Source organism: Chelonoidis abingdonii, chromosome 23, assembly GCF_003597395.2.
Source record: "Chelonoidis abingdonii isolate Lonesome George chromosome 23, CheloAbing_2.0, whole genome shotgun sequence".
NCBI classification, from domain to species: domain Eukaryota; kingdom Metazoa; phylum Chordata; order Testudines; family Testudinidae; genus Chelonoidis; species Chelonoidis abingdonii.
Genome location: NC_133791.1, coordinates 18,690,357 through 18,711,923, shown reverse-complemented (window position 1 = coordinate 18,711,923; position 21,567 = coordinate 18,690,357). Strand labels below are relative to the sequence as shown.

The 21,567-nt window shown below is 50.6% G+C and overlaps 1 protein-coding gene across 4 annotated transcripts in view; it reads left to right on the top strand.

The window, feature by feature from the left end:
• Positions 1-21,567, top strand: part of EPHB2 (EPH receptor B2) — a 186,734-nt gene that overhangs the window by 125,897 nt on the left and 39,270 nt on the right. For all 4 annotated transcript variants that reach the window (XM_032787632.2, XM_032787630.2, XM_032787631.2 and 1 more), the window contains exon 5: positions 18,271-18,395. In XM_032787632.2, the coding sequence (XP_032643523.1) occupies positions 18,271-18,395 (125 nt within the window). The remainder of the gene's footprint in view (positions 1-18,270; positions 18,396-21,567) is intronic.

Genomic DNA, 21,567 nt, shown 5'->3' with positions numbered 1-21,567 from the left:
GTGACCTGGGGAAGTTCAGGGCCCCCTCTCCGGGACAACGCGTCCGCTATCAGGTTGGCACTTCCCTTCACATGGACCACGTCCATGTCATAGTCCTGCAGGAGCAGGCTCCACCTCAGGAGCTTGGCGTTGGCTCCTTTCGTCTGAGTGCAGCCTTAGGTCAGGGAGGATGTGTCGGTTACACGGTGAGTGGTCGCCCAAGGATATGCTCTAGCTTCTAAGGTAGCCCACACATGCCAGGCATTCCTTCTCATGCCACATAGTTCTGCTCCCGGGTAGCAACTTTCTTGCTAGGTACATGATGGGTGTCTCTCCCCTTTTCGATCCTCCTGCACTTAACACCGCCCCAGTCCAGTGTCTGAGGCGTCGGTAACACCTAAGGGGTTGTCAAGTCTGGTTTCAGAACTGGGCACTAAAGAGCCTCCTTCTCCAGCACCCAGAAGCCTGCACTGCTCGGTCCGATCACCTTGTCTTGCTTTCCACTTCCTTGCCCAGCTCAGTGATGGGGGCTATGGCGCTAAATGTGGAGCATGACCTATCAATAGTACCCGCCATCCCAACTAAAGCCTGGACCTGCTTTTTGTTTGGGAGCAAGGCCGGTCTCGATCACCTCCACCTTGGCTGGTTCGCGTTTAGGCGATGGCCCAGATAAGATACTTCATCAATCCTCACCTGTGCACTTCTCAGCTATACAGTTAGCCCTAGTCCCTCGGAGTGTCAGCATTGTTTAACCTGGGCAACTGGTCGCCCCAGGTTCCGGCTAAAGACGCAGTGTCATCAGTATGCGCCACAGCAAAACGCTCCATGCCCTGTAGCTGATCACATCAGCGCTGGAAGTGGCCGGCGCTGTCTTGAGGCGAAGGTCAGGGTCAGAAACTCGTAGAGCCCCAGAGGGGTGATGAAGGCCGATTTCAGCCTGGCATCTGTGTCCAGCGGCACTTACCAGTAGCCTTTTGTAAGATCCATGGTGATGAGGTACCGAGCGCCTCCCAGCTTGTCTAGGAGCTCATCAGGCCTAGGCAGGGGTAGGCATCCGATACGGTGATGGCATTGAGCTTTCGATAGTCCACACAGAACTGGATTGACCCATCCTTCTTGGGGATCAGCACCACTGGCGAGGCCCAAGGGCTGGAAGACGACTGGATCACCCCCAAAGCCAGCATGTCCCTAACCTCTCTTTCTAGGTCCTGGGCAGTTTTCCCAGTAACCCGAAAAGGGGAGCATCTTATAGGAGGATGTGACCTGGTCTCCACCCTGTGGACAGTCAAATTAGTGCGTCCAGGTTGGTTGGAAAACAGCTGTCGGTACAGATGCAGCACCCCTCTGATCTCAGTGTGCTGGGCCAGGGTCAGCTGATCAGAGAGGGGAATTGCCTCCAGGGGGAAACCAGCTTTTGTCCCAGGGAATAGATCCACTAAGGGGTCATCTCCCTGCTCCTCCCAATGTCCACAGACGGCCAACACCACATTTTCCCTGTCATAGTATGACTTAATCATATTCACATGGTACACCCGGTGGTGATGAGCCCGGTTCGACAGCTCCACCACATAGTTTACCTCATTTAGTTGCTTGATAACCTTGAAGGGCCCTTCCCAGGCAGCCTGGAGTTCATTTTTCCTCACGGGGATGAGAACCATCACCTGATTCCCGGTGGCGAAGGCGCGGGCCTGTGCTGTGCGGTAATACCAGACCTTCTGCTTCCTCTGGGCTCGAGCCAGATTCTCCCTGGCCAGGCCCATGAGCTCGGCCAGTCTTTCCTGGAAGGTCAGGACATACTCCACCACCGACTCTCTATCGGGAGTGGCCTTCCCTTCCCATTTGTGTCTCAGCAGGTCTAGGGGCCCCCTTACCCGCCTTCCATACAACAGTTCGAAAGGCGAAAACCCAGTAGATTCCTGGGGTACCTCCCTGTACGCGAACAGCAGATGAGGAAAATACTTGTCCCAGTCCTGTGGGTGTTGGTTCATAAATGTTTTTAGCATCATCTTTAGCATCCCGTTGAACCTTTCCACCAACCCGTTGGACTGGGAGTGATACGCTGAGGTGTGCCGGACCCCACATTTCAGCCACAAGCACCGGAGCAGGGCCGACATGAAGTTGGACCCCTGGTCAGTTAAGACTTCCTTGGGGAACCCCACCCGGCTGAAAATGGTCAGCAGCGCATCTGCCACGGTGTCCGCTTCGATAGAAGACAAGGCCACCGCCTTGGGGTAGCGAGTAGTGAAATCTACCACCACCAGAATGTATTTTTTCCCCGACCAGGTCGTCTTCCTGAGAGGTCCCACTATGTCTATGACCGCCTTCTGGAAAGGTTCTTCTATGATGGGTAAAGGCCTCAAAGCTGCTTTCCCCTTGTCTCGGGCCTTCCCCACCCTCTGGCAGGGGTCACAGGATTGGCAGTACTGTCGGACATGGGTAAAGATCCCAGGCCAGTAAAAGTTCTGTAGCAGCCTCTGCCTGGTGCGCCGGATTGCTTGGTGCCCTGCGAGAGGGATGTCATGGGCCAGGTACAGTAGCTTATGGCAAAACTTTTGGGGAACCACCAGCTGCCTCCTGATCCTCCAGGACTCTACTTCCTTTGTCTGGCTTCCTGGGCAAAAGCTGCTGACACCCCTCCCCCTACCTGGCTCAGGTTACAGGCCTAGGTCCTGTCCCTCACCTAAAGTCCTCCCCGGCTCTCCCATCCCCCACACAGACAGGGGAAGGCCCTGCCCTGACTCTGCTTCCCCCTTTAGATCTGTAGGGCCATGGCCTTCACCTTCTTTCCGCTTGCAGCCTCCAGCAGAGCTTGGCCACTCTGCACCAGCTGCATGGTCTCTGCTGGCACGTGGTCAGAGCGCAGTGTCCTCCGTGTGGGATTCCACCATCAACCTAACGGCTCCAGCTGCACAGCCCTGGGGGACCCGGTGTCACACACAGGCTGCTTCAGAGCAGAGAGGAGACAAGGCCGCACCAAAAGGGAGAAAAGCAGCAGATGCCACTGAGGATTATCCCAGGCGAATGACACAGGCAGTGTTAGCTTGAGGAGCATTGTCCATGCCCCAGCTCCGGGGCTATGACCTGCTACCGAATGGTGGCGTGTACGCCAATGTTAGTGACACTCAAGGTGCTGACAGTTAGAGGGGAGAGGAGCAAAGGGAGATCCCGGGGTCCGGGAGGCATCCTGCTCCCTGCGGGCAGTGGAGAGGTGGCAGGGAGCAAGCAATGGAGGACGTTTGCCAATAACAGCCCATTGTTTTGGCTACAGAAACCCAGGAGGACCATGGGAAGTTGGCTGTGGCTTTGAGCCCAGTGGGGGCAGTGAGCATGAGGCAGGAGGCTGAGGGGGGTCGACTTGAAGGCAGACCCAGAGACAAACATAACCCGCCATCCCTGTCCAGCAGTGCAGCCCAGCCCAGTTCTTGTGGCTGCATCGGGAAGGGCCCTGGTAGGCTGTCAGGAAGGAAGATACAGGGCTTGGGGCGAGGAATTGAGAATGATGGGGCAGTGACAATGAGCCGTCCCTGCTCTGCAGCCAGTCCTGTCTCCTAAGGAAAGGGGGATGCTCCATCCATTTCAAGGGGAGCTAGTTGTGAACAAATCGAGGCAGCCCAGCCCTGCTGTGAGTCTAGCAGGAGGTGGAAGCCCAGGATGTCAGAAAGACAGAGAACACGGCTGGCGTTTGTCAGACCTCATGCTCCAGGCGTGGGCTAGTTGCCGATAGGAGTCAGACAGGACCATAGGCGCTGACTTACTCAGATCTCGGGGGGCACTCAACTCCCGCTCCACCCCAGCCCTGCCCCCACTCCACCCTCTCCTCCAAGCCCCCACCCCTCCCTCCACCTCTTCCTGCCCCTGCTCCTCCCCCCAGCGCCTCCCGCACACTGCTGAACAGCTGATCGTGGTGGGCGAGAGGCACTGGGAAGGGAGGGGTGAGGAGCTGATCCATGGGGCTGCTGGTGGGTGCTGAGCACCCACTTTTTTTTTTCGTGGGTGCTTCAGCCCCAGAGCACCCATGGAGTCGGCACCGATGGACAGGACTATTCCACCCATGGGCAGCCTTGCATGCTTGGACAGGTGCATTATGGGGCTCTTTCCTCCAAAGCATTGAGTGTTGGGCACTGCCAGAGTCTGAATTCCAGCCTTGATGGCACGAGCTTCTTTGAGCCCGTGGGCTGGGAAGCCCCCAGCTGCCATGCGGTGAACCTAGGTGCCTTCCTCTTTGCTACAGAATGGTGAGGCTCAGTTTTTGATTGCCCCAGACAGTTAAAGGAAAGGGATCCTCTGACCATGTAGGAGCTTCCCAGGAGCTCTGTCCTTTTAAGGGTTAGCTGCTTGGATGCAAATTGTCATTTCGTTACTCATGTAAATAGTTCCTTCCGCTTCACTGGGGCTACATGAGTGAGTAGAGGAGTCACGGTTTTGCCCTTTGTGAGCGACAGTGAGAGCAGGCAGGGGGGCGCAGTGCATGTTGAACAGACTGGCTGCAGTCTCCAGTCCCCAGAGGTGAGTTGTCAATTCTGGCCCTGGCAGTTCAGATCCCCTGGCAGAGCTGGCAGGGAGAAGTGGCCACTTTTGGCTGCTCTCCCACTGCATTCTTCACCGTGCCTGCCCACCACCACCTTATCCCTTGGCCTCCGGACCAGCCAGTGCCTTCTTCCCTTGCCGCTTTGTCTCCAGCCCGAGGTCATGCCGTTAATCCTGACCCCAAGAGCACAGCCGTCTCTGCATGCTAGTAATTGAAAATGTCAGAATTCCCTGCTGACCAGCTCATAATAAAAAAGGTTCCCAGTCTGGTAAGCTGACACTCCAGGGACTGCGATCTGTCAGAGGGGCTGGAAAGCGCCCAGCTGTTCACCCCTTCATTTCCATGGTGAATTTCAAAGAGCTCTGGGGGAGAGGACGGGGCCTGGCTTTACTCTTTCGGTCATGACCATTTTCCAGAGCAAATGTTGCCTCTGTCTGACACGACATGAGTTGCTGGGATTAAAGTGATCAGAGATGAGGGTTATGCTGCCTGTAACATGACCTTCCCAGCTAAGCCAGAAAGGGGAAGGAGTGCCTTTGATACGGGACCTAGATGCAGCCAATCTACTGACAAGCAAGGAGTGAAAGGTTCACCCTGCAGTCGTGGCAGCTGGGGGAGGTGGAGAACCAGTGGCAACATGGATGGATTGGAACTGGCTTGGTTGCCAATGGAGATACAGCTCATGAAAGAGAAATCAGAGGAGGACTGTGGTTTCCTCCGTCACTGGCATGTGGGCCGAAGTCTAAGGCAATGGGTAAAGTCAGTGAGCCACCACGCAGCAGCCAGGAGACAATGAAGAGGACTCCCAGGCTGGGGTGTCTCAGGCTCTGGTTAGTTCTGTGCTGCACCCCAGAATCTACAGTGCTACCCTCATATCTCTTCCCCGGGCCGTTTCCTTGTTCTCCCTGGACCCACAAAGGTAATTGTGGATCTTTGCATCTCCCCCTAAATGCCATGCCTATGGAGGCTCTGAATGGCCAGGGAGATTATCTAGCATGTTCCTGCAGCTGGGACTCCTACAGGCCAGAGCCCAGCCAGCCCCAGCCCTCTGGGAGTCTGACTTAGTCATGACAAAGCAAGGCAGGTCCCTGACAGAGGGGATGGTCCTGGAGACAAGCAGCTCTCTGTTACTGAAGTGTGTGGGGGCCAAGGCAGTGTGAAGCCAGTGGAGAATGGGTCACGTCACAGGGTGACAGGCGCTGTATTCATCTGTCCGGGGATGGGAGCACAAATACATAGTCACAGACATGATATCAGGCAGTCTCATTCTCCACTGTCAAGTGGATGGTAATGTGTCTGCTCACCTTTTGTCCAGCTCTGTGCAAAAAGCCCTTAGCACTAACACAGACCACCAGTGGGGGAGCATGTTTCCCTGCAGGCAGGTGGCCTCTGGGTCTGTTTTCGGGGGGCTAAGTAGGCAGCAGTCCCCAAGTGGAGAGACAGCTCCCATGGGAATTCCTGCTCTCTACGTGATTAGAGGCAGGCGGCAGGGCACGCACCCGCACTTAGCTTGAGGACTCTGGCCTGCTGCTGCTGGAAAAACCCTGTCCTGCTGCCAGTAGAGTCCAGGGACAGGTTGGGGCAGGGATCACCTATGGACAGTGCAGCCACAGATAACCTCCCCTTCTGTCCCAACCAAGCAAAGACTCTGCATATCCTGCTATTTTATAGGAGGCCCAGAGCCTGCCAAAGGGCCTCTTTTGTCTGCTTTGCCTGATGCAATTCTTCCTAGTCTGATGATTCCCTGCTGATTTTTGTCAGTTTTATCATAATGAATTGCCTTAAGCATCACACAGCAGCTTCCCCAATTACCCTCATTTCCAGTACAGCCAAAATCTCTCGGCCCCAGATCACATCACAGTGTGGTGTATCTGGTGGATATTGCAGAACTTCAGGGAGGCGACTGAGGCTGGGGCCAGGAGGAGTTGGGTTTGGTTCTAGAGAAGCGGGTGGTGGGAATCTGACAGAAAGCAGGTGGAGGGGAGGCAGGGACCGTCTTTGTATTTGGGGTTTGCACAGGGTTCTGGTCAATGACTAGGGCTCCGAGGTGCTACAGTAACGCCAATTAATCAAGCGCAGTTCTCTTCCAAATGGAGACTAAAAATGGCTCTGGGGGACTCTTCATTTATAGGCGCTTCATAATTTCCAGATTAAATGGGCTCAGCTTACAAGTCAAAAGATGCTTTTCCAGACTCAGCCAGGGGTCTGTGGGCCAAGCTCATGCATCATCACTAGTGAGAAAGACCATGCAGAGCAAACGGTGCTGTCCCCGACATCTATAGCTTTGTAGTGGGTTCACACAATTTGAACATGTGGCCCCAGAGCGATAGTGTTCCTAAAGGCTGATCCGTGGATAAACAAGCCAGGGGAATCTGAAGTAGAAGGGAGGCGGGGTTACCTCCGTAGACAGCACTGCAGAGACCATTCCTGGCTGCTGTGTCCCATCCCGGTGCCCACACTTTAAATCAAAAGCTGAATCATTGGAAAGGGCTCAGAAGAGAACTGTGGGAATGACTGAAGTTCTGGAAATCTGCCTTATAGTGGGAGACTCATAGAGCTCAATCTAGTTAGCTAACTGTGGAACAGGTGAAGAGACAGTTTAATCTACGGGAAAGATTGTGAGTCTAGACTCCTCTCTCACCTAGAAGACAAAGGCAGAGCGAGATCTAGTGGCTGGAAGCTGAAGTCAGTACAGTCAACACTAGAAATAATAGGCACACATTTTAACAGGGAAGATAATACTTAACCACTGGAATAACTTCCCAAGGAGCGAGTGGATTCTCCCTCACTGGGAGGCTTTAAATCAAGACCAAGTGTGTTTCTAAAAGATACACACTAGCTCAGCCACAAGTGTTTGGGTGAGATGCAGGAGTCACTGACCTGTGTTGTTCAGGTCAGACTACAAGGTTATAATGGTTCTTTCTGGCCTTCCTATGACACCTAAGTACTCTCTCTTTCCCCTCTGTACTGGGACTCGGTGTTTCCTTTAGGATGTTGTTGCATTTTGCATTGACCTGCCTCATTTAAAAGCCATGACACATTTTCTCCTGGTATTGAGCTTAATTTTTTTTATCATGTTCAACAGGCAAACTGAAAATATACAACAATATCCTGGACAATTAGGGAGGGAAGCCAAAAACATGCTATAGCCAGAGTTACAACATCGTAACAATACTGCTTAGCACAACGCTCCGTTAAGCCAAATATTCGATTATAGGAACGAAAACCTCTGGAAGGACAAAGGAGGGAACGTTTGGTTGCCTGCTGTGTATGTTTCATCTGACAGAACTTCTTAGCATATGTGCAACGTGCCTTAGGGGGCACCTGACCAGGATACAAGTGCTGGCTAGCGCCTGTAATTGGTCTACCAAGAATCACATGCCTTTTCTAGTGGACCAGAGTCAGTTCAGAGTGTGTATATTGATGCTATGAAAAAATGGCCCCTTCTTACGCCACAGATTTTCTGCCTGCATCTCTATTCAGAGTCAGAGCTGTCTGGTGCTGCAGAGTTGATACAGAGACAGGAGAGGGGGATGGAAAGGGCAACAAAAATGATTAGGGGGCTGGAGCACATGACTTATGAGGAGAGGCGGAGGGAACTGGAATTGTTTAGTCTGCAGGAGAAAAGAATGAGGGGGGATTTGATAGCTGCTTTCAACTACCTGAAAGGGGGTTCCAAAGAGGGTGGATCTAGACTGTTCTCAGTGGTAGCAGATGACAGAACAAGGAGCAATGGTCTCAAGTTGCAGTGTGGGAGGTTTAGGTTGGATATTAGGAAAAACTTTTTCACTGGGAGGGTGGTGAAGCACTGGAATGGGTTCCCTATGGAGGTGGTGGAATCTCCTTCCTTAGAGGTTTTTAAGGTCAGGCTTGACAAAGCCCTGGCTGGGATGATTTAGTTGCTGTTGGTCCTGCTTTGAGCAGGGGGTTGGACTAGATACCTCCTGAGGTCCCTTCCAACCCTGATAGTCTATGATTCTGTTCTACTTTTGTCATCAGCAGAAGGAAGGTTTCCCTCCCACTGTGGAAAGAAGGTTGTGTGTGTTTTTGTAATCCCTGCTGCCCAACTTCCCTAGGGTCACCAGGAGGATCAGTTTGTCTCTCCCTGTGTGTTCTGATGGGCTGAGAGACCCACCAAAGGTTAGAATAGTTGTTGGGGCTGGGATGTGCCCTGCACAGAACTGTCAGGAGACACTGCCCCCTTTCTCAGATTCCACAGCCTCGTGCTGAATAATTGCAACAGACGTAATGAACAAGGAGCAGCCAAACAAACCATACATTAAGGAAATAAAGAAGGAATGCTTTGCTCTGGAGCAGAGTGTGCACCTTGGAAAGAATAATTATGGTGCTGTTTGTTTTGTCATGGGGAAAAAAGTGTCATTTTTCCTGCAGCAAAATGGCACATCCCACAGGGCCACATTCCGTTTTACGAACATATCTGAACAGCCAGCATCAGCTAGACAATGCTTTGGAAGGTGGCAGAAATATCCCAGTGCAGAGCAGAATGAAAGAACAAAGAACGTCCCCTCACATTTGAGTTTGTTAGAGTTTTAATCTGAAAAATTCCAAGCAAGACCCAAGGGAGAGAACCTGTGTAAAATGTGTTCACAAGTAATGAACTTCAGTAAATTCAACTTAAATATTTGGGACCTTCTACTACCGGAAACTTTTTCTCTGCTGAGTTCATTGTGTAAATCTTCTGATTCTCTGCACCTGTGTTTGTCACTCAGCAGTGCCCACCCTAGCCAGTGTGGACTAATGCACAAAGCCCATTACCTGCCGTATCCCCCAGAGCCAGAAGATGTTCAGGACTAGCCTTCCCAGACCGAGTGAGGATGTTCTCTGCGTTCTTGCAGCTGAACTCAGGTTTTAGAATCAAAGACGTCTAGGACTGGAAGGGACCTCGAGAGGTCATCTAATCCAGTCCCCTGCACTCATTGCAGGACTAAGTATTATCTAGACCATCCCTAACAAGTATCTGTCCAACCTGGTCTTAAAAATCTCCAATGACAGAGATTCCACAATTTTCCTAGGCAATTTATTCCAATGTTTAACTACCCTGACAATTAGGAAGTTTTTTCCTAATGTATAAACTAAACAGCCCTTGCTGCAATTTAAGCCCATCGCTTCTTGCGCTAGCCTCAGAGGTTAAAGAGAACAATTTTTCTCCCGCCTTGTAACACCTATTATGTACTTGAAAACTGTTCTCATGTCCCCTCTCAGTCTTCTCTTCTCCAGATTAAACAAACCCAATTTTTACAATCTTCCCTCATAGTTCATTTTTCTAAACCTTTAATCATTTTTGTTGTTGTTCTCTGGACTTTCTCCAGTTTGTCTACATCTTTCTGAAATGTGGCACCCAGAATTGGACACAATACTCCAGCTGAGGCCTAATCTGCGTGGAGTAGAGCAGAAGAATCACTTTTCGTGTAGCTTACAACACTCCTGCTAATACATCCCAGAATGATGTTTGTTTTTCTTGCTCCAGTGTTACACTTGTCATCCACTCTGACCCCCAGATCCCTTTCCACAGTGCTCCTTTCTTGGCATTTCCCATTATGTATGTATGCAATGATTGTTCCTTCCTGAGTGGAGTACTTTGCATTTGTCCTTATTGAATTTCATCCTATTTATTTCAGACCATTTTTCCAGTTTGTCCAGATCATTTTGAATTTTAATCCTATCCTCCAAAGCCCTTGCATCTCCTCCCAGCTTGGTATCATCCACAGACTTTACAAGTGTACTCTGTGCCATTAGCTAAATCACCGATGAAGATATTGAACAGAACCAGACCCAGAACTGATCTCTGCAAGATCCCACTCATTATGCCCTTCCAGCTTAACTGTAAACCACTGATAACTACTCTCTGTACTCTCCGTATAGTAGCTCCATCTAGGTTGTATTTTCCCAGTTTGTTCATGAGAGGCTCATGCGAGACAGTATCGATATTTTATCTTGCTGTGTCTTATTTTCATTGCAGGAATGGCAAGGAGGCCCTGCCCAGGCTGGGGCCCATTGTGCTAGGCTTGGGCACTGTACCCAGAAGCAGCAATCTGTGTCCCAGGGAGCTTCCCATCTAACTAGCCAATAGAGAGATGGAGACGGGAAGGGATATTGTCTCCATTTTGCAGATGGGAAATTGAGGTCCAGAGTGATTATCTATGACTTGCCCATGGTCATGTGGGAAATTTGTGGCAGAGCTGACATCAGATCAGGAGCTGAGGGATTCTCTGGACCCCCCAGTGTAAGAGGCTCTGAAGAGTTAAAAACTCACATGGCTTCACCGTACATTGCAGCTGGCTGATACAATTACCATCCTGCTTCGTGGAGTCACACAGCATCTGTGCACAAGATGCCCTGGTGTTTTATGGAATTCTGTGATTAGAAGCTTTTCCTGTGGCTAGACTCTGCAAAGCCACTCAGTTGAATGGCAAAGATATGGCTAGGATCTTCTAAGCTGCTTTGGAAATCAGAACCCCTCCTTTTAGCAGAAAGATGTGAACTCCTGATTCCCAGGTGATGGGGGTCATGCCTGGGAACAGAGCCAGAGGCCACATCAGTCCATGTGCTGCTGCCTCATCAGTGGGTGTTTGTGTGGAGACAAATGTTTGCAGCATTGTTCCATGCAGCTCTGTTCTCTCCAAGAACAAGTGTCCCCCCTTGCGGTTCCTGTCAAGGGGCAATGTTGGGGGTTCCCCTCTTGCCTGCAGGACATGCCTGCGCCTGGCTCTCCTTCCAGGAGTGGATGAAAATACTTGTTTCACAGCTACAGCAAGATCACTCATGTTACCCTCAAGTGCCTTTCCTGTGCGCTGAGCTGCTTCATGAGCTCCCCTGAGGAAAACATCTTGCAGGTGTTTTCCCCTGCACTTGCCTGCGTAGGATGAAACCCCATCAGTGCAGAAGGTAGCACAAAAAGGACTAGGTGTTACTAAAGTGTGAGTGGCACATAAGTGGTGCTTTGGTCTTGTGCATAAAGTGATTTCCCCCGTCTACAGCCCTGGCTGTCACAAGCCCCAGCACCTTTGCTGAAGCACTGTCAAACTTTCGTAGCGTTTGCATTGTCATTTGGAAATGGTTCTGAAATGTGTGGCCTCCAGATCAGTTTTGAGACCCTCCCTGGCCCTCTGTCCTGCGCTGGAATGTGACAGGTTCACTGAGGACACGGCTCTCTCGGGCTTGGGTTTGTTAATCACAGAACAACTTACTCAGAGGTGGCTTCTGCTGATTTCTTTACTTACTACATCAACATGGTGGTCAAAGAGCAGGGGAGATAGTTACTAGCCACGAAGTCGTTTGTATGACCCCGATGCCTGCTGGGTAGGGTTATCAAAAGTGTTCAGCCTTGGCGTAACTCTGTCAACTTCCAGTGACGTCACTGAGAGCGGAGTGAGAGCAGCGCGGCGCATCTGCTAGCCTGCCCCTGGTACTGTAGGAATGCAGGGCTCCGTTAGGCCCATTAGCAGAAGTAAATGCTCCCGTTGCTTTTCTAGCTGCATTTATTGTGGGCCAAACTCTCTCTCCGTCACCGCTTCCTCTTCAGAGCACCTTGCTTGAAAGTCAAGCGTTCTCTACATCTCAGGGTGAGGGAGGCTGCGAGATGGCACTCACGGGGCATGTTTCTTTTACAGTCCCCTGGATTATTGCACGTGGTGCAGAACACGCCACCAGCAGGCATACTTTCATAAAGCAGAGACTGGCATATGCCAGAGATATTTGTACACAGTGTTCCTTCACTTACTGATCTGCAAGATTCAGTCATTGATGAGGGCTTAGTTTGCAAAGGTCCTGAACACATAAGAGGCACATTCATTAGTGGTTCAGGGCCCAGCATGGGAACAAAATCTTCTCTGTCTGCCTTGCTCTCCTAGGTATGGACACAGGGAAGAAAGGAGAGTAGCAGAATACGGACCCTGGACTTCAGAAAAGCAGACTTTGACCCCCTTAGGGAACTGATGGGCAGGATCCCCTGGGAAAATAACATGAGGGGGAAAGGAGGCTAGGAGAGCTGGCTGTATTTTAAAGAATCCTTATTGAGGTTGCAGGAAAAAAACATCGTGATATGTAGAAAGAATAGTAAATATGGCAGGCAACCAGCTTGGCTTAACAGTGAAATCCTTCCTGATCTTAAACACAAAAAAAGAAGCTTACAAGAAGTGGAAGGTTGGACAAATGACCAGGGAGGAGTATAAACATATTGCTCAGGCATGCAGGAGTGAAATCAGGGAGGCCAAATAACACTTGGAGTTGCAGCTAGCAAGAGATATTAAGAGGAACAAGAAGAGTTTCTTCAGGTACGTTAGCAAAAAGAAGAAAGTCAAGGAAAGTGTGGACCCCTTACTGAATGAGGGAGGCAACCTAGTGACAGAGGATGTAGAAAAAGCTAATGTACTCAATGATTTTTTTGCCTCTGTCTTCACAATTAACGGTCAGCTCCAGACTGCTGCACTAGGCAGCACAGTATGGGAGAGTGGCTGACACCCTTGTGGAGAAGAACGTGTTCAGGATATATTTAGAAAACGGAGTGGAGCACAAGTCACATGGGGTGATGCGCTGCATACCGAGGGTGCTGAAAGCGAGTAGTGCCATGGCTCTGCAATACAACATCCAGCGAATTTATCTTATGAAAAACTTCCTATGTAGTGGGACGGGGGAGGTCCCGGTATGATCTGGAAATAAGCGCTCAGTGTAGTGCGTCGCATCTTTTAAAAAAGGAGGAGCAGGAGGAGCCGGGGAACTACAGGACCTAGTCAGCCTCACCTCAGTTCCCTGAAAAGTGCATGTTGGGCAGCGTCCTCAATGCAGTGCTTGAAGGCTACTAGAGGAGAGGAAATGTCAGAGAAAGTCAGCATGGATTCACCAAGGTCAGTCATGTCTAGACTTACCTATGCCTTTCTTAATGAGCGAGATATACTCGACTCTTGTGAGAGGGAGAACAGTGATGTGTTATTCGCTTGACTTGTAGCAAACTTTCTGACAAAGTGCTCTCACGCGTTATATTGCCAGAGTTTAAAAGTAGTAAGATGGACTTGGAATGAAGTGGACTATAGAGGTGGGATAGAAGCTGGACTAGATCATCGCAGCTCAACGGGTACCCGTGCTCAACGGTCCATGTTCTAGTGGCAAGCCGGTTTCAAGTGGAGTGCCCCAGGGTCATCTGGAGCGGTTTTTTCGAATATCTTCATTAATGATTCTGGGGATGCGTGGACTGACCACCCTCAGCAAGTTTGGCAAGGATGATCACTAAACTTGAGGAGTGGTGATACGCGGAGGGTAGGGAGGATACAGAGGACCTAGACAATTTAAAGAGGGCCAAAAGAAACTTGATGAGGTTTAACAAGGACAAGTGCAGAATTCCATCGCCAGCTGCGGACATGAAGACTCATGCACTGCTACAGAACTGGACCCAAGTGATAGCAGCAGGTTCTGCAGAAAAGGGACTGGGGTTAGAGTGGATGAGAAGCTGGGCTGAGTCGACAGTGTTGCCTTGGTTTTGAGGAATGGCTAACGGCATTTTGGATGTAATACGTAGGGGCATTGGCAGAGATTGTAGGGAATTGATTAATTTCCCCTCCTATTCGCGTTGGTGAGGGCCTGTATCTGGTAGTACGTGTGGTCCATTTTTGGGGCCCACACTCCAAGGAGATGTGGAAAACTTGGAAGAGGTCCAGCGGTAGCAACAAAAATGATTAGGGGGATGACCCATGATCTCTCGATGAGGATGAGGCTGAGGGAACTGGGATTGTTTAGTCTGCAGAAGAGAAGAATGAGGGGGGATTTGATAACTGCTTTCAACTACCTGAAAGGGAGTTCCAAGGAGGATGGATCTAGACTGTTCTCAGTGGAGGCAGATGACAGAACAAGGAGTAATGGTCTCAAGTTACAGTGGGGAAGGTTTAGGTTGGATATTAGGAAAAACTTCTTCACTAGGAGGATGGTGAAACACTGGAATGGGTTCCCTATGGAGGTAGTGGAATCTCCTTCCTTAGAGGTTTTTAAGGTCAGGTTTGACAAAGCCCTGACAGGGATGATTTAGTTGGTGTTGGTCCTGCTTTGAGCAGGGGGTTGGACTAGATGACCTCCTGAGGTCCCTTTCAACCCTGATATTCTATGATTCTGTGATCCCCTCTGTGAGGTCTCTCAGGCAGGTGTGCAGAGACAACTCCTCTTGGGAAAGGATTCATCCACTTCTGCCCATCAAGAAGGAAGCACAACCAGGGGATTGTTCTTTTTTTCTGGGTGGGGGGCTTGTGCCCATTCTCCTAAGCTCCCATCTGCTCCCACTGCTCTCAGCCTGAGAGAGCCCTGGCACAGACCAGCTGGCTCCAGCACATGCCCCATCCTCTTCCCTTGGCCCTGCCTCAGCGATCCATGGCTTGGGCACACCAACGTCTCTCTGGCCTTTTTCTGCAGCAAGGGAAACCCAACGTGAATCTCTCACTTGTCACTAAGATTGTCAGTTTTCCTCAAATACATGATGGTGGTGAAAATAATCAGCCGTAGTAACAATGGAATAACAGCAAGGGTTAGAAACGTCATCACTTCATTCAAATGAAATCACATCTCTAGCCTGCACTTTGCAACGGTCGGCCCTAGTCCTGCAAGAGGATTGCAGTCAGTGGGACTTTGTGTGGGGCACGGGCCCCGCAGGATTGGGACTGACAGAGAGGGAGACTGCACCATGTGGATGGGGCAGCAGTGAGCGATGGTACGAAACCTAGAGGGGAGTAAGGGAGCCGTGAGGAGAATGGACTGGGAGGAGTGCAGAGAACCAGGCACATGACCTGAAATAATAAGGGTGAGGAGCTCTGGTTTGCCATGACAAGAGACAGGAATCCAGTGAAGGGCGCCAGGGTTGGAGCAGAGGGAGAGAAGGTGACTTTAGCAGCTGTGAGTTGGCTAGTGGATGAGAACTATCCCTGGGCAGTCTCCATTCCCTACCCTCATCGTGTTTCTGAGGAAACACTGGCTGGCAGTGACACCAGCAGAGGGAGATCTCTGAGACCGCCGTAGATCTCAGAGTGCTTTGCCAATGCCGGCCTGTGTCATTATCCCTGTTTCACAGATGGGGAAACTGAGGCACAGGGCAGGGATGTGACACAGCAACTTACTGGTCTCCTGTCTCCCATGCCTGGCCCCTAAGCACCAGTGTGTGCTGGAGACTAACCCATCATGAATGTTGCAAAATAGTAAATGAAGAAAATCAACTGAAAAGCCAGGATAATGCATCACGAAAGTGTACTTCGTTCATTTATTTTTACAAATGGAGCTTCATTTTAATTATTTATGATTCTACTTTGTTATGTTCTGTAGCCAAGCTGCTCAAAGTAACAAAGTCTTAGAAACAGCCTGTTACTGGAGGCCTGGGGGCAGCAGTCTGTCGTGAAGTCTTTGTGGAGGTGCAGTGAGAACCCTGGGAATTTTGCACAGGGCACGAGTGAGGTGCTCTGCGCTCGTGTGTTGGGGCACACCTTGCTGCTCTCTAATGCCCTTTCTCAGGATGGTTTAGTGAGTTGCTTTTACATCACAACATGTTTAAAAGACTGGGCCAAGTAAAAGCCCCTTTGAATGTGAGTCTGTGAGAGATCGTGATGGGGGTGTGATGGGATCCCCGGGGTACAGCCTGGAACTGGGGTACTGCTGTGCCCCCTTAGCTCTCCAGCCTGGGCTGTCTCTCACAGTGCTTTGCTAGTGACAGCCAACAAACCCCTCCAGGTGCTGTGATCACTCAGCACAACAGCGTGTGGAGCCCCACCCCCAGCTAGATTGCATGAACGCTCCCTGAGCCACTCACAGCTCACACAGGGACCAGCCCATTTCCCCAGCTCCCCAGCCTTGCACCCCAGACCACCGTAGGTTATTATCCAGTCCGCCCCTCCCTCAGTGTGGAGAGGACACGCACCAGCCTTTGTAACTGAGCTGAGATTTCCCAAGCACTTCAACCAAACACACTGTTTTGGGTAAAATAGAAAACAGGTTTAGCAACTACAGAAAGATCAATTTGAGTGAGTATAAGTGGGAGGCATAAAAGGTCAGAGCTAGTTACCAAAGAAAATAAAAGGTAAGCGCACGGTCCACGTCTTAAACCTTGTTACACTGGACAGTATTTAGATCAAGCAGTTTGCTCACCTCCCTGGATGTTACAGTTCTTAACACACTGTCTTCTCCCTTGAGCCTGGACCAGTCTCCTCAGTCGAAGTCTGTTGTCTTTCCAGCATTCTTATTGTTTCCAGCATAGGTGAGGGAGGAGAAAGATAAAAGCATGATGCCCTTGTCCTCTGTTTTATAATCTTAGTCCATGTTCCTAGAAGACACTTACCCAGACATGCCCTGGTGGCTTTGCTGAGTCACAGCGTTGAGCAGTTCCCCCGGTGTGGTCTCGTGCAACTGAGTTATAGAACTGAGAAGTCCCCACTGTGTGGTGCTTGTGCAAATGTCATTGAGTTGTAAACCCCTTGATTACACCTCCCCTGCTGATTAATGGTGGATTAACGTCCTCCTGGGAAAATCTCAAATGTACAGCGTATGTCAGTAACAACCACACAGCAAAGTCTCATAACTGCGTACACACTGATGCTATATGGGTTTCACCTTTCATGTGATATCTTACCTGGCCTGCTTTGTATGAAATATCACAACCATGTAGGAATGATGACTATGGGGGCTACAGGGTGCTATTTTGAGGTACAGTGTGTCACAGAGGGTGTTACCTCATTACCTTTTCTGAGGATTCAAAGCCTGGTGCTGCAGATGTGAGGAGCTCATTCTCTTGGCCGTTCTCACTGGGTCTCTCTCTCCCTGGCCCTGACGTAGCACTGGGATTATGCCTAATTTACATCAGCATGAGAGCAGAATCCAGCCTCATGTCCATGGTGCCTATTGGGAGGGGTAGCAGCACCGGGCTGTGAGTGAAGAGGAATGCATTAGTCTGCCTCTGCTTTGCTTGTGAGCCTAGCCCCGGGTGCCAGCGAATCTCACATGACCGTGGAAATGAGGTAAGAATCTGTAGCTGCATCATTCTAGCAGGCTACACGTCGAGCCATGTTGGCAATCAAGGGCAATCTCACTGTGAACAGCTGGTGGGCCAGTCTGAGCCACAGCTGGAGGGATCCATCGGGTGCAGGAGAACTAGTGGCGTTGGCATGTGTGTCATTTCCAGGAGGATTGTGACGGGGCGCAAGAGTCACTGTTATACATGTGTCTGGTCAGTTTGCACTTTATGCTCAGGCTGATGGATGAATCTCTCGCACTCGCAGCTGCTGCCTGCAGACCCAGCACACTGAGAGCAGAGGGGAGATGTGCACTCCCAGTGTGTCCCTGGGCCCCAGGCATGACGAATATTGGGGGTGGAAAACGGATTTTTGCATGTTCTTGATTCAATGGCTTCTTTGCTGGGAGACACGGCAGGTTTTGCTCAAACAAGAGTTCATTTTGCCTGAGAATTAGGGCCTGTTTCACTTGAAAATAATCCAGATTCCCACCTGAAATATTGCGCTGAACTGCTCCAAATTTCAAAGTCTTAACAAAATACAAAAGTCTCAAGCCCTGACTAACTTTTCATATTCCTTGGAATATTTTGCTCTCCTCTCAGACTCTAGGAATTGCCAGGGGCTGGCCCCGGTAGCTGTACAAACCAGTGGGCGGTGCTGGAACTGAAAGCGATGGCTACAACAGAGTAATGTTACTGACCTGCCCGCTCCAGGGTCAAGTGCCATCTGCTCCGTGCAGTTGACTTACAGTTCTCTCTTCTCCATCTCTTCCAGCCCCTTCTGCTGTATCCATCATGCACCAGGTCAGCCGGACGGTGGACAGCATTACCTTATCGTGGTCTCAGCCTGACCAGCCCAACGGAGTCATCCTGGATTATGAACTGCAATTCTTTGAAAAGGTATCAGCAGAGCCTGGGGCTGCTCACTATTAATGTGGGCATGGGGAGAGGTGGCTCAGACCTTTTGCCATCCTTGGTGGAGATGCTTTGGGGTCCTGACCATCACAGCCAGAGATGACATGTGCCCCAGGGGCATGTGGTGGCACAACAGGTGTCAGATGCAGTTGAAGAGAATAATATTAACCCTTTGGATCCCAGGGAACGAATGTATAGGGCAGGACACGCTGTAGTCTCCATGCAGCTAGCTCTGCTTGGGTGATCTAGCTGAGTTTGAAAGGGAATGAGGAGTCGCTGAGGAGGAGTTCTTGAGGTCGTGAGAGGGGTGTCCCAACCTTCGGTAATCAAGAGCTAGCGGTTGTCAGCGCCATTGCAGGCTGGCCTTTCCCTCCAGTTTGCTACAGGAGAGGTCCCAGGTGGCTTTTTCATGGAACAGGAACTGTGCTGGCTGGAACCTTGCGAACTGATACACTAGTATCTTGGGGCTAAATTCCTGCTTGCTGGAGCTCCATAGAGTCAATGGTTTTACATCAGGGATGAATTTAGCCTCCAGTGCCAGTCCTAAGGGCTTCTCTGCGTGACCGCTGTTTGCACCAGTGCAGCTGAACCAGTGCAGCCTCCAGTGTGCATGTGTTGCACTGGCAAAAGCTGGGCTTGCACTCCCCAGTGTATACACGTTGTGCAAGTACGAAGCTGGGCTGGCACGCCCCAGTGTGTATTTGTTGTTCCTGTAGGAAACTGGTCTCGCACTCCCCCATGTGACTTAGCCAGGGATAGAACTGTGATAAGTGGTGCTGGTGCAAGCTCCACTTTACACAAGTGCAGTGCATCTGTGCTGGGGGTCTACACTGATACAGCTACCCCAGTGCAATGCCCTATGGGACGGGAGCTGATGTGAGAGGTTGGAAGAGATCCATGTGGAATGGCGCTTCTGAGTGAGAATCCATCCCTCTCCAAAACACGCCCCATTCCAGGTGCCACCAGCCCAGCCAAAGAAGTGAAGAGGGATTCTGTGTTGTTCAGTGGAACTCACCCTGCACAACAGGAGGAAGTTCACAGGCCAGGACTGTAACTTCCTTTGCATGGTGGGGAAGTGTCTGACGGGCTGGCTTTGTGCTGCCAAGGCCTGCTGGGCTAGGGGTCTGGCCAGAGTGCAGGGTCGCAGGAGAAGGCCCAGCCTCAGTGAGTGGTGCTGAGACTTCAGCAGGATAGACTCCTCTGGGAGCGGGAAGTGGGGGACAGGAGGAAGGAGCACACTTCTGCCGCAAACTACACATTAAAAAATAAACGCAAAAAATCCCCACCTAATTAAAACACTTTTTATGATTTAAATGAAACAGAAAATATTTTCCCAGCAGCTGCCTGAGGAAATGATTAATCCCCGTTGCTCTCTGCCCGTGACCTATTTTCTCAGCAGCAAGAGCCGGGGGGGCGGGGAGCCGCTTTGTAAGCTGTAAAATAGGTCCTGACCTATATTGTATAAATCAGAGCCATTTACTTGACCCCTGGAAATGATCCCAGAGAACATAGCAAGTTGGATGGGGAGATAACCAGACAGATCCAGAGAGAGGTCCCAGCCCAGAGACACTCTAAGCAGCAACAGAAGATCTCGGGGCGTTTATTCGCTCATTCTCTCTCTTGGTGGGGGTGTAAATGCAGGAGAATGGTCTGTAAAGCCAAAGCTGTGACCTTTGCCCCTTTCCGCTGGGCTGTGGCTGGCTGCTGGAGGAGACTGCTCTCCTCCTTGCTCTGAGAGATTATTGCGTAAGAGGCCTGGGTGGCAAATGGCCCGGATAATGCCAAGATGTAATGGTTCGTACGGGTTAGAGTGCAAATGGCATTGGGGCTCTGCAGAGGAGCCTGGGCTGGAATTTGCTGCCGTGTTAGCCGCAGGGCCACCCAGAGGATTCAGGGTGTCTGGGGCAGGGCTGGGTCTTCAGTGGTAATTCAGCAGCGGGTCCCTCTCAGAGGGAAGGACCTGCTGCCGAATTGCCGCCAAAGAATGAAGCGGCAGCGGTAGATCAGCCTAAATGCCGCCGATTGCAGCTTTTTTTTTTTTTTCCCCCTGCCACCTGCAGCGCTTGTACTCACCGGGCAGCGCTCTGAGGCTTCGGCAGCACTTCAGCGGCGGGTCCCTCACTCGCTCCGAGTCTTCCGTTGCACTGAAGGACCCGCCGCTGAAAACCCGGAGCGACTTGCAGGGCCTCTGCGGGGCCTGGGGCAAATTGCCCCACTTTCCCCTCCCCCCCAGGCGGTCCTGGTTAGTAATGGGTAGAAGGGAATATTCTAACCTCAGCCCCCTTTGGCTTGCAGAGGGAGGGGCTGGTGCCGATGCTACAGTGACACTTCAGGGTTGTTTTGACATTTGGACAAGTTGGTCCTTGTCCTGGCCACTGTCAGCTCTCCACCCTCCAGAAGGTGAGAGTGAGCAGAAGGGGATGGATCACTTGATGATTCCCTGTTCTGTTGATTCCCTCTGGGGCACCTGGCATTGGCCACTGTTGGAAGACAGGAGACTGGGCTAGATGGACCTTTGGTCTGACCCAGTACAGCCGTTCTTATGGTCTTATGTTCACCTTGCTCTGTTTCATCCCCAAAACTGAAAAAAGTCAATCTGGTTTTCATTGTGAAATGACTTTTCATTTTGAAATTGATTTTATTTTAAATTCCAATGCAGTACAAAATGAAAATGTCAGAATTGGAATGAAACGCTTGAATTTTATCACAGCACAGTGTTTTCAATTGACCCCAAAAAAGGTTTGTTTTTTCCTAAATTTAGTTTCAGAGAAAATTTTAAATGTTGTTGGTTTTGTTCCAGTTTGGAATGAAACCAGTTTCAGAATGTCAGTATTTCCCGCAGAGCAGAAATTCCGAGCTTCAGATAGCTCCAGTTGTCATTAAAACCATCATGTGGGTCCAAACTATGATTTTTATCCCTCGTAACTAGGCCAGACCCAGAAAAACCTCTTTGCTCCCTAAGGTATCTCGCCTTGCTAGATTTCAGCTCCCAACCCCAAGCGGCTGTTTAAAAGTGGCAACTTTGTTCTCATCATGGAAAAAGTGTGCTTGCTCTGCTTGAAAACCCAGAACTGTTTTTGCTCAAAGTTTCCAAACAAATTCACTCCTGGGTAGTTACTAGCCCTGGAGAATTTCAGCCCCAAAGGTTGTGCACACC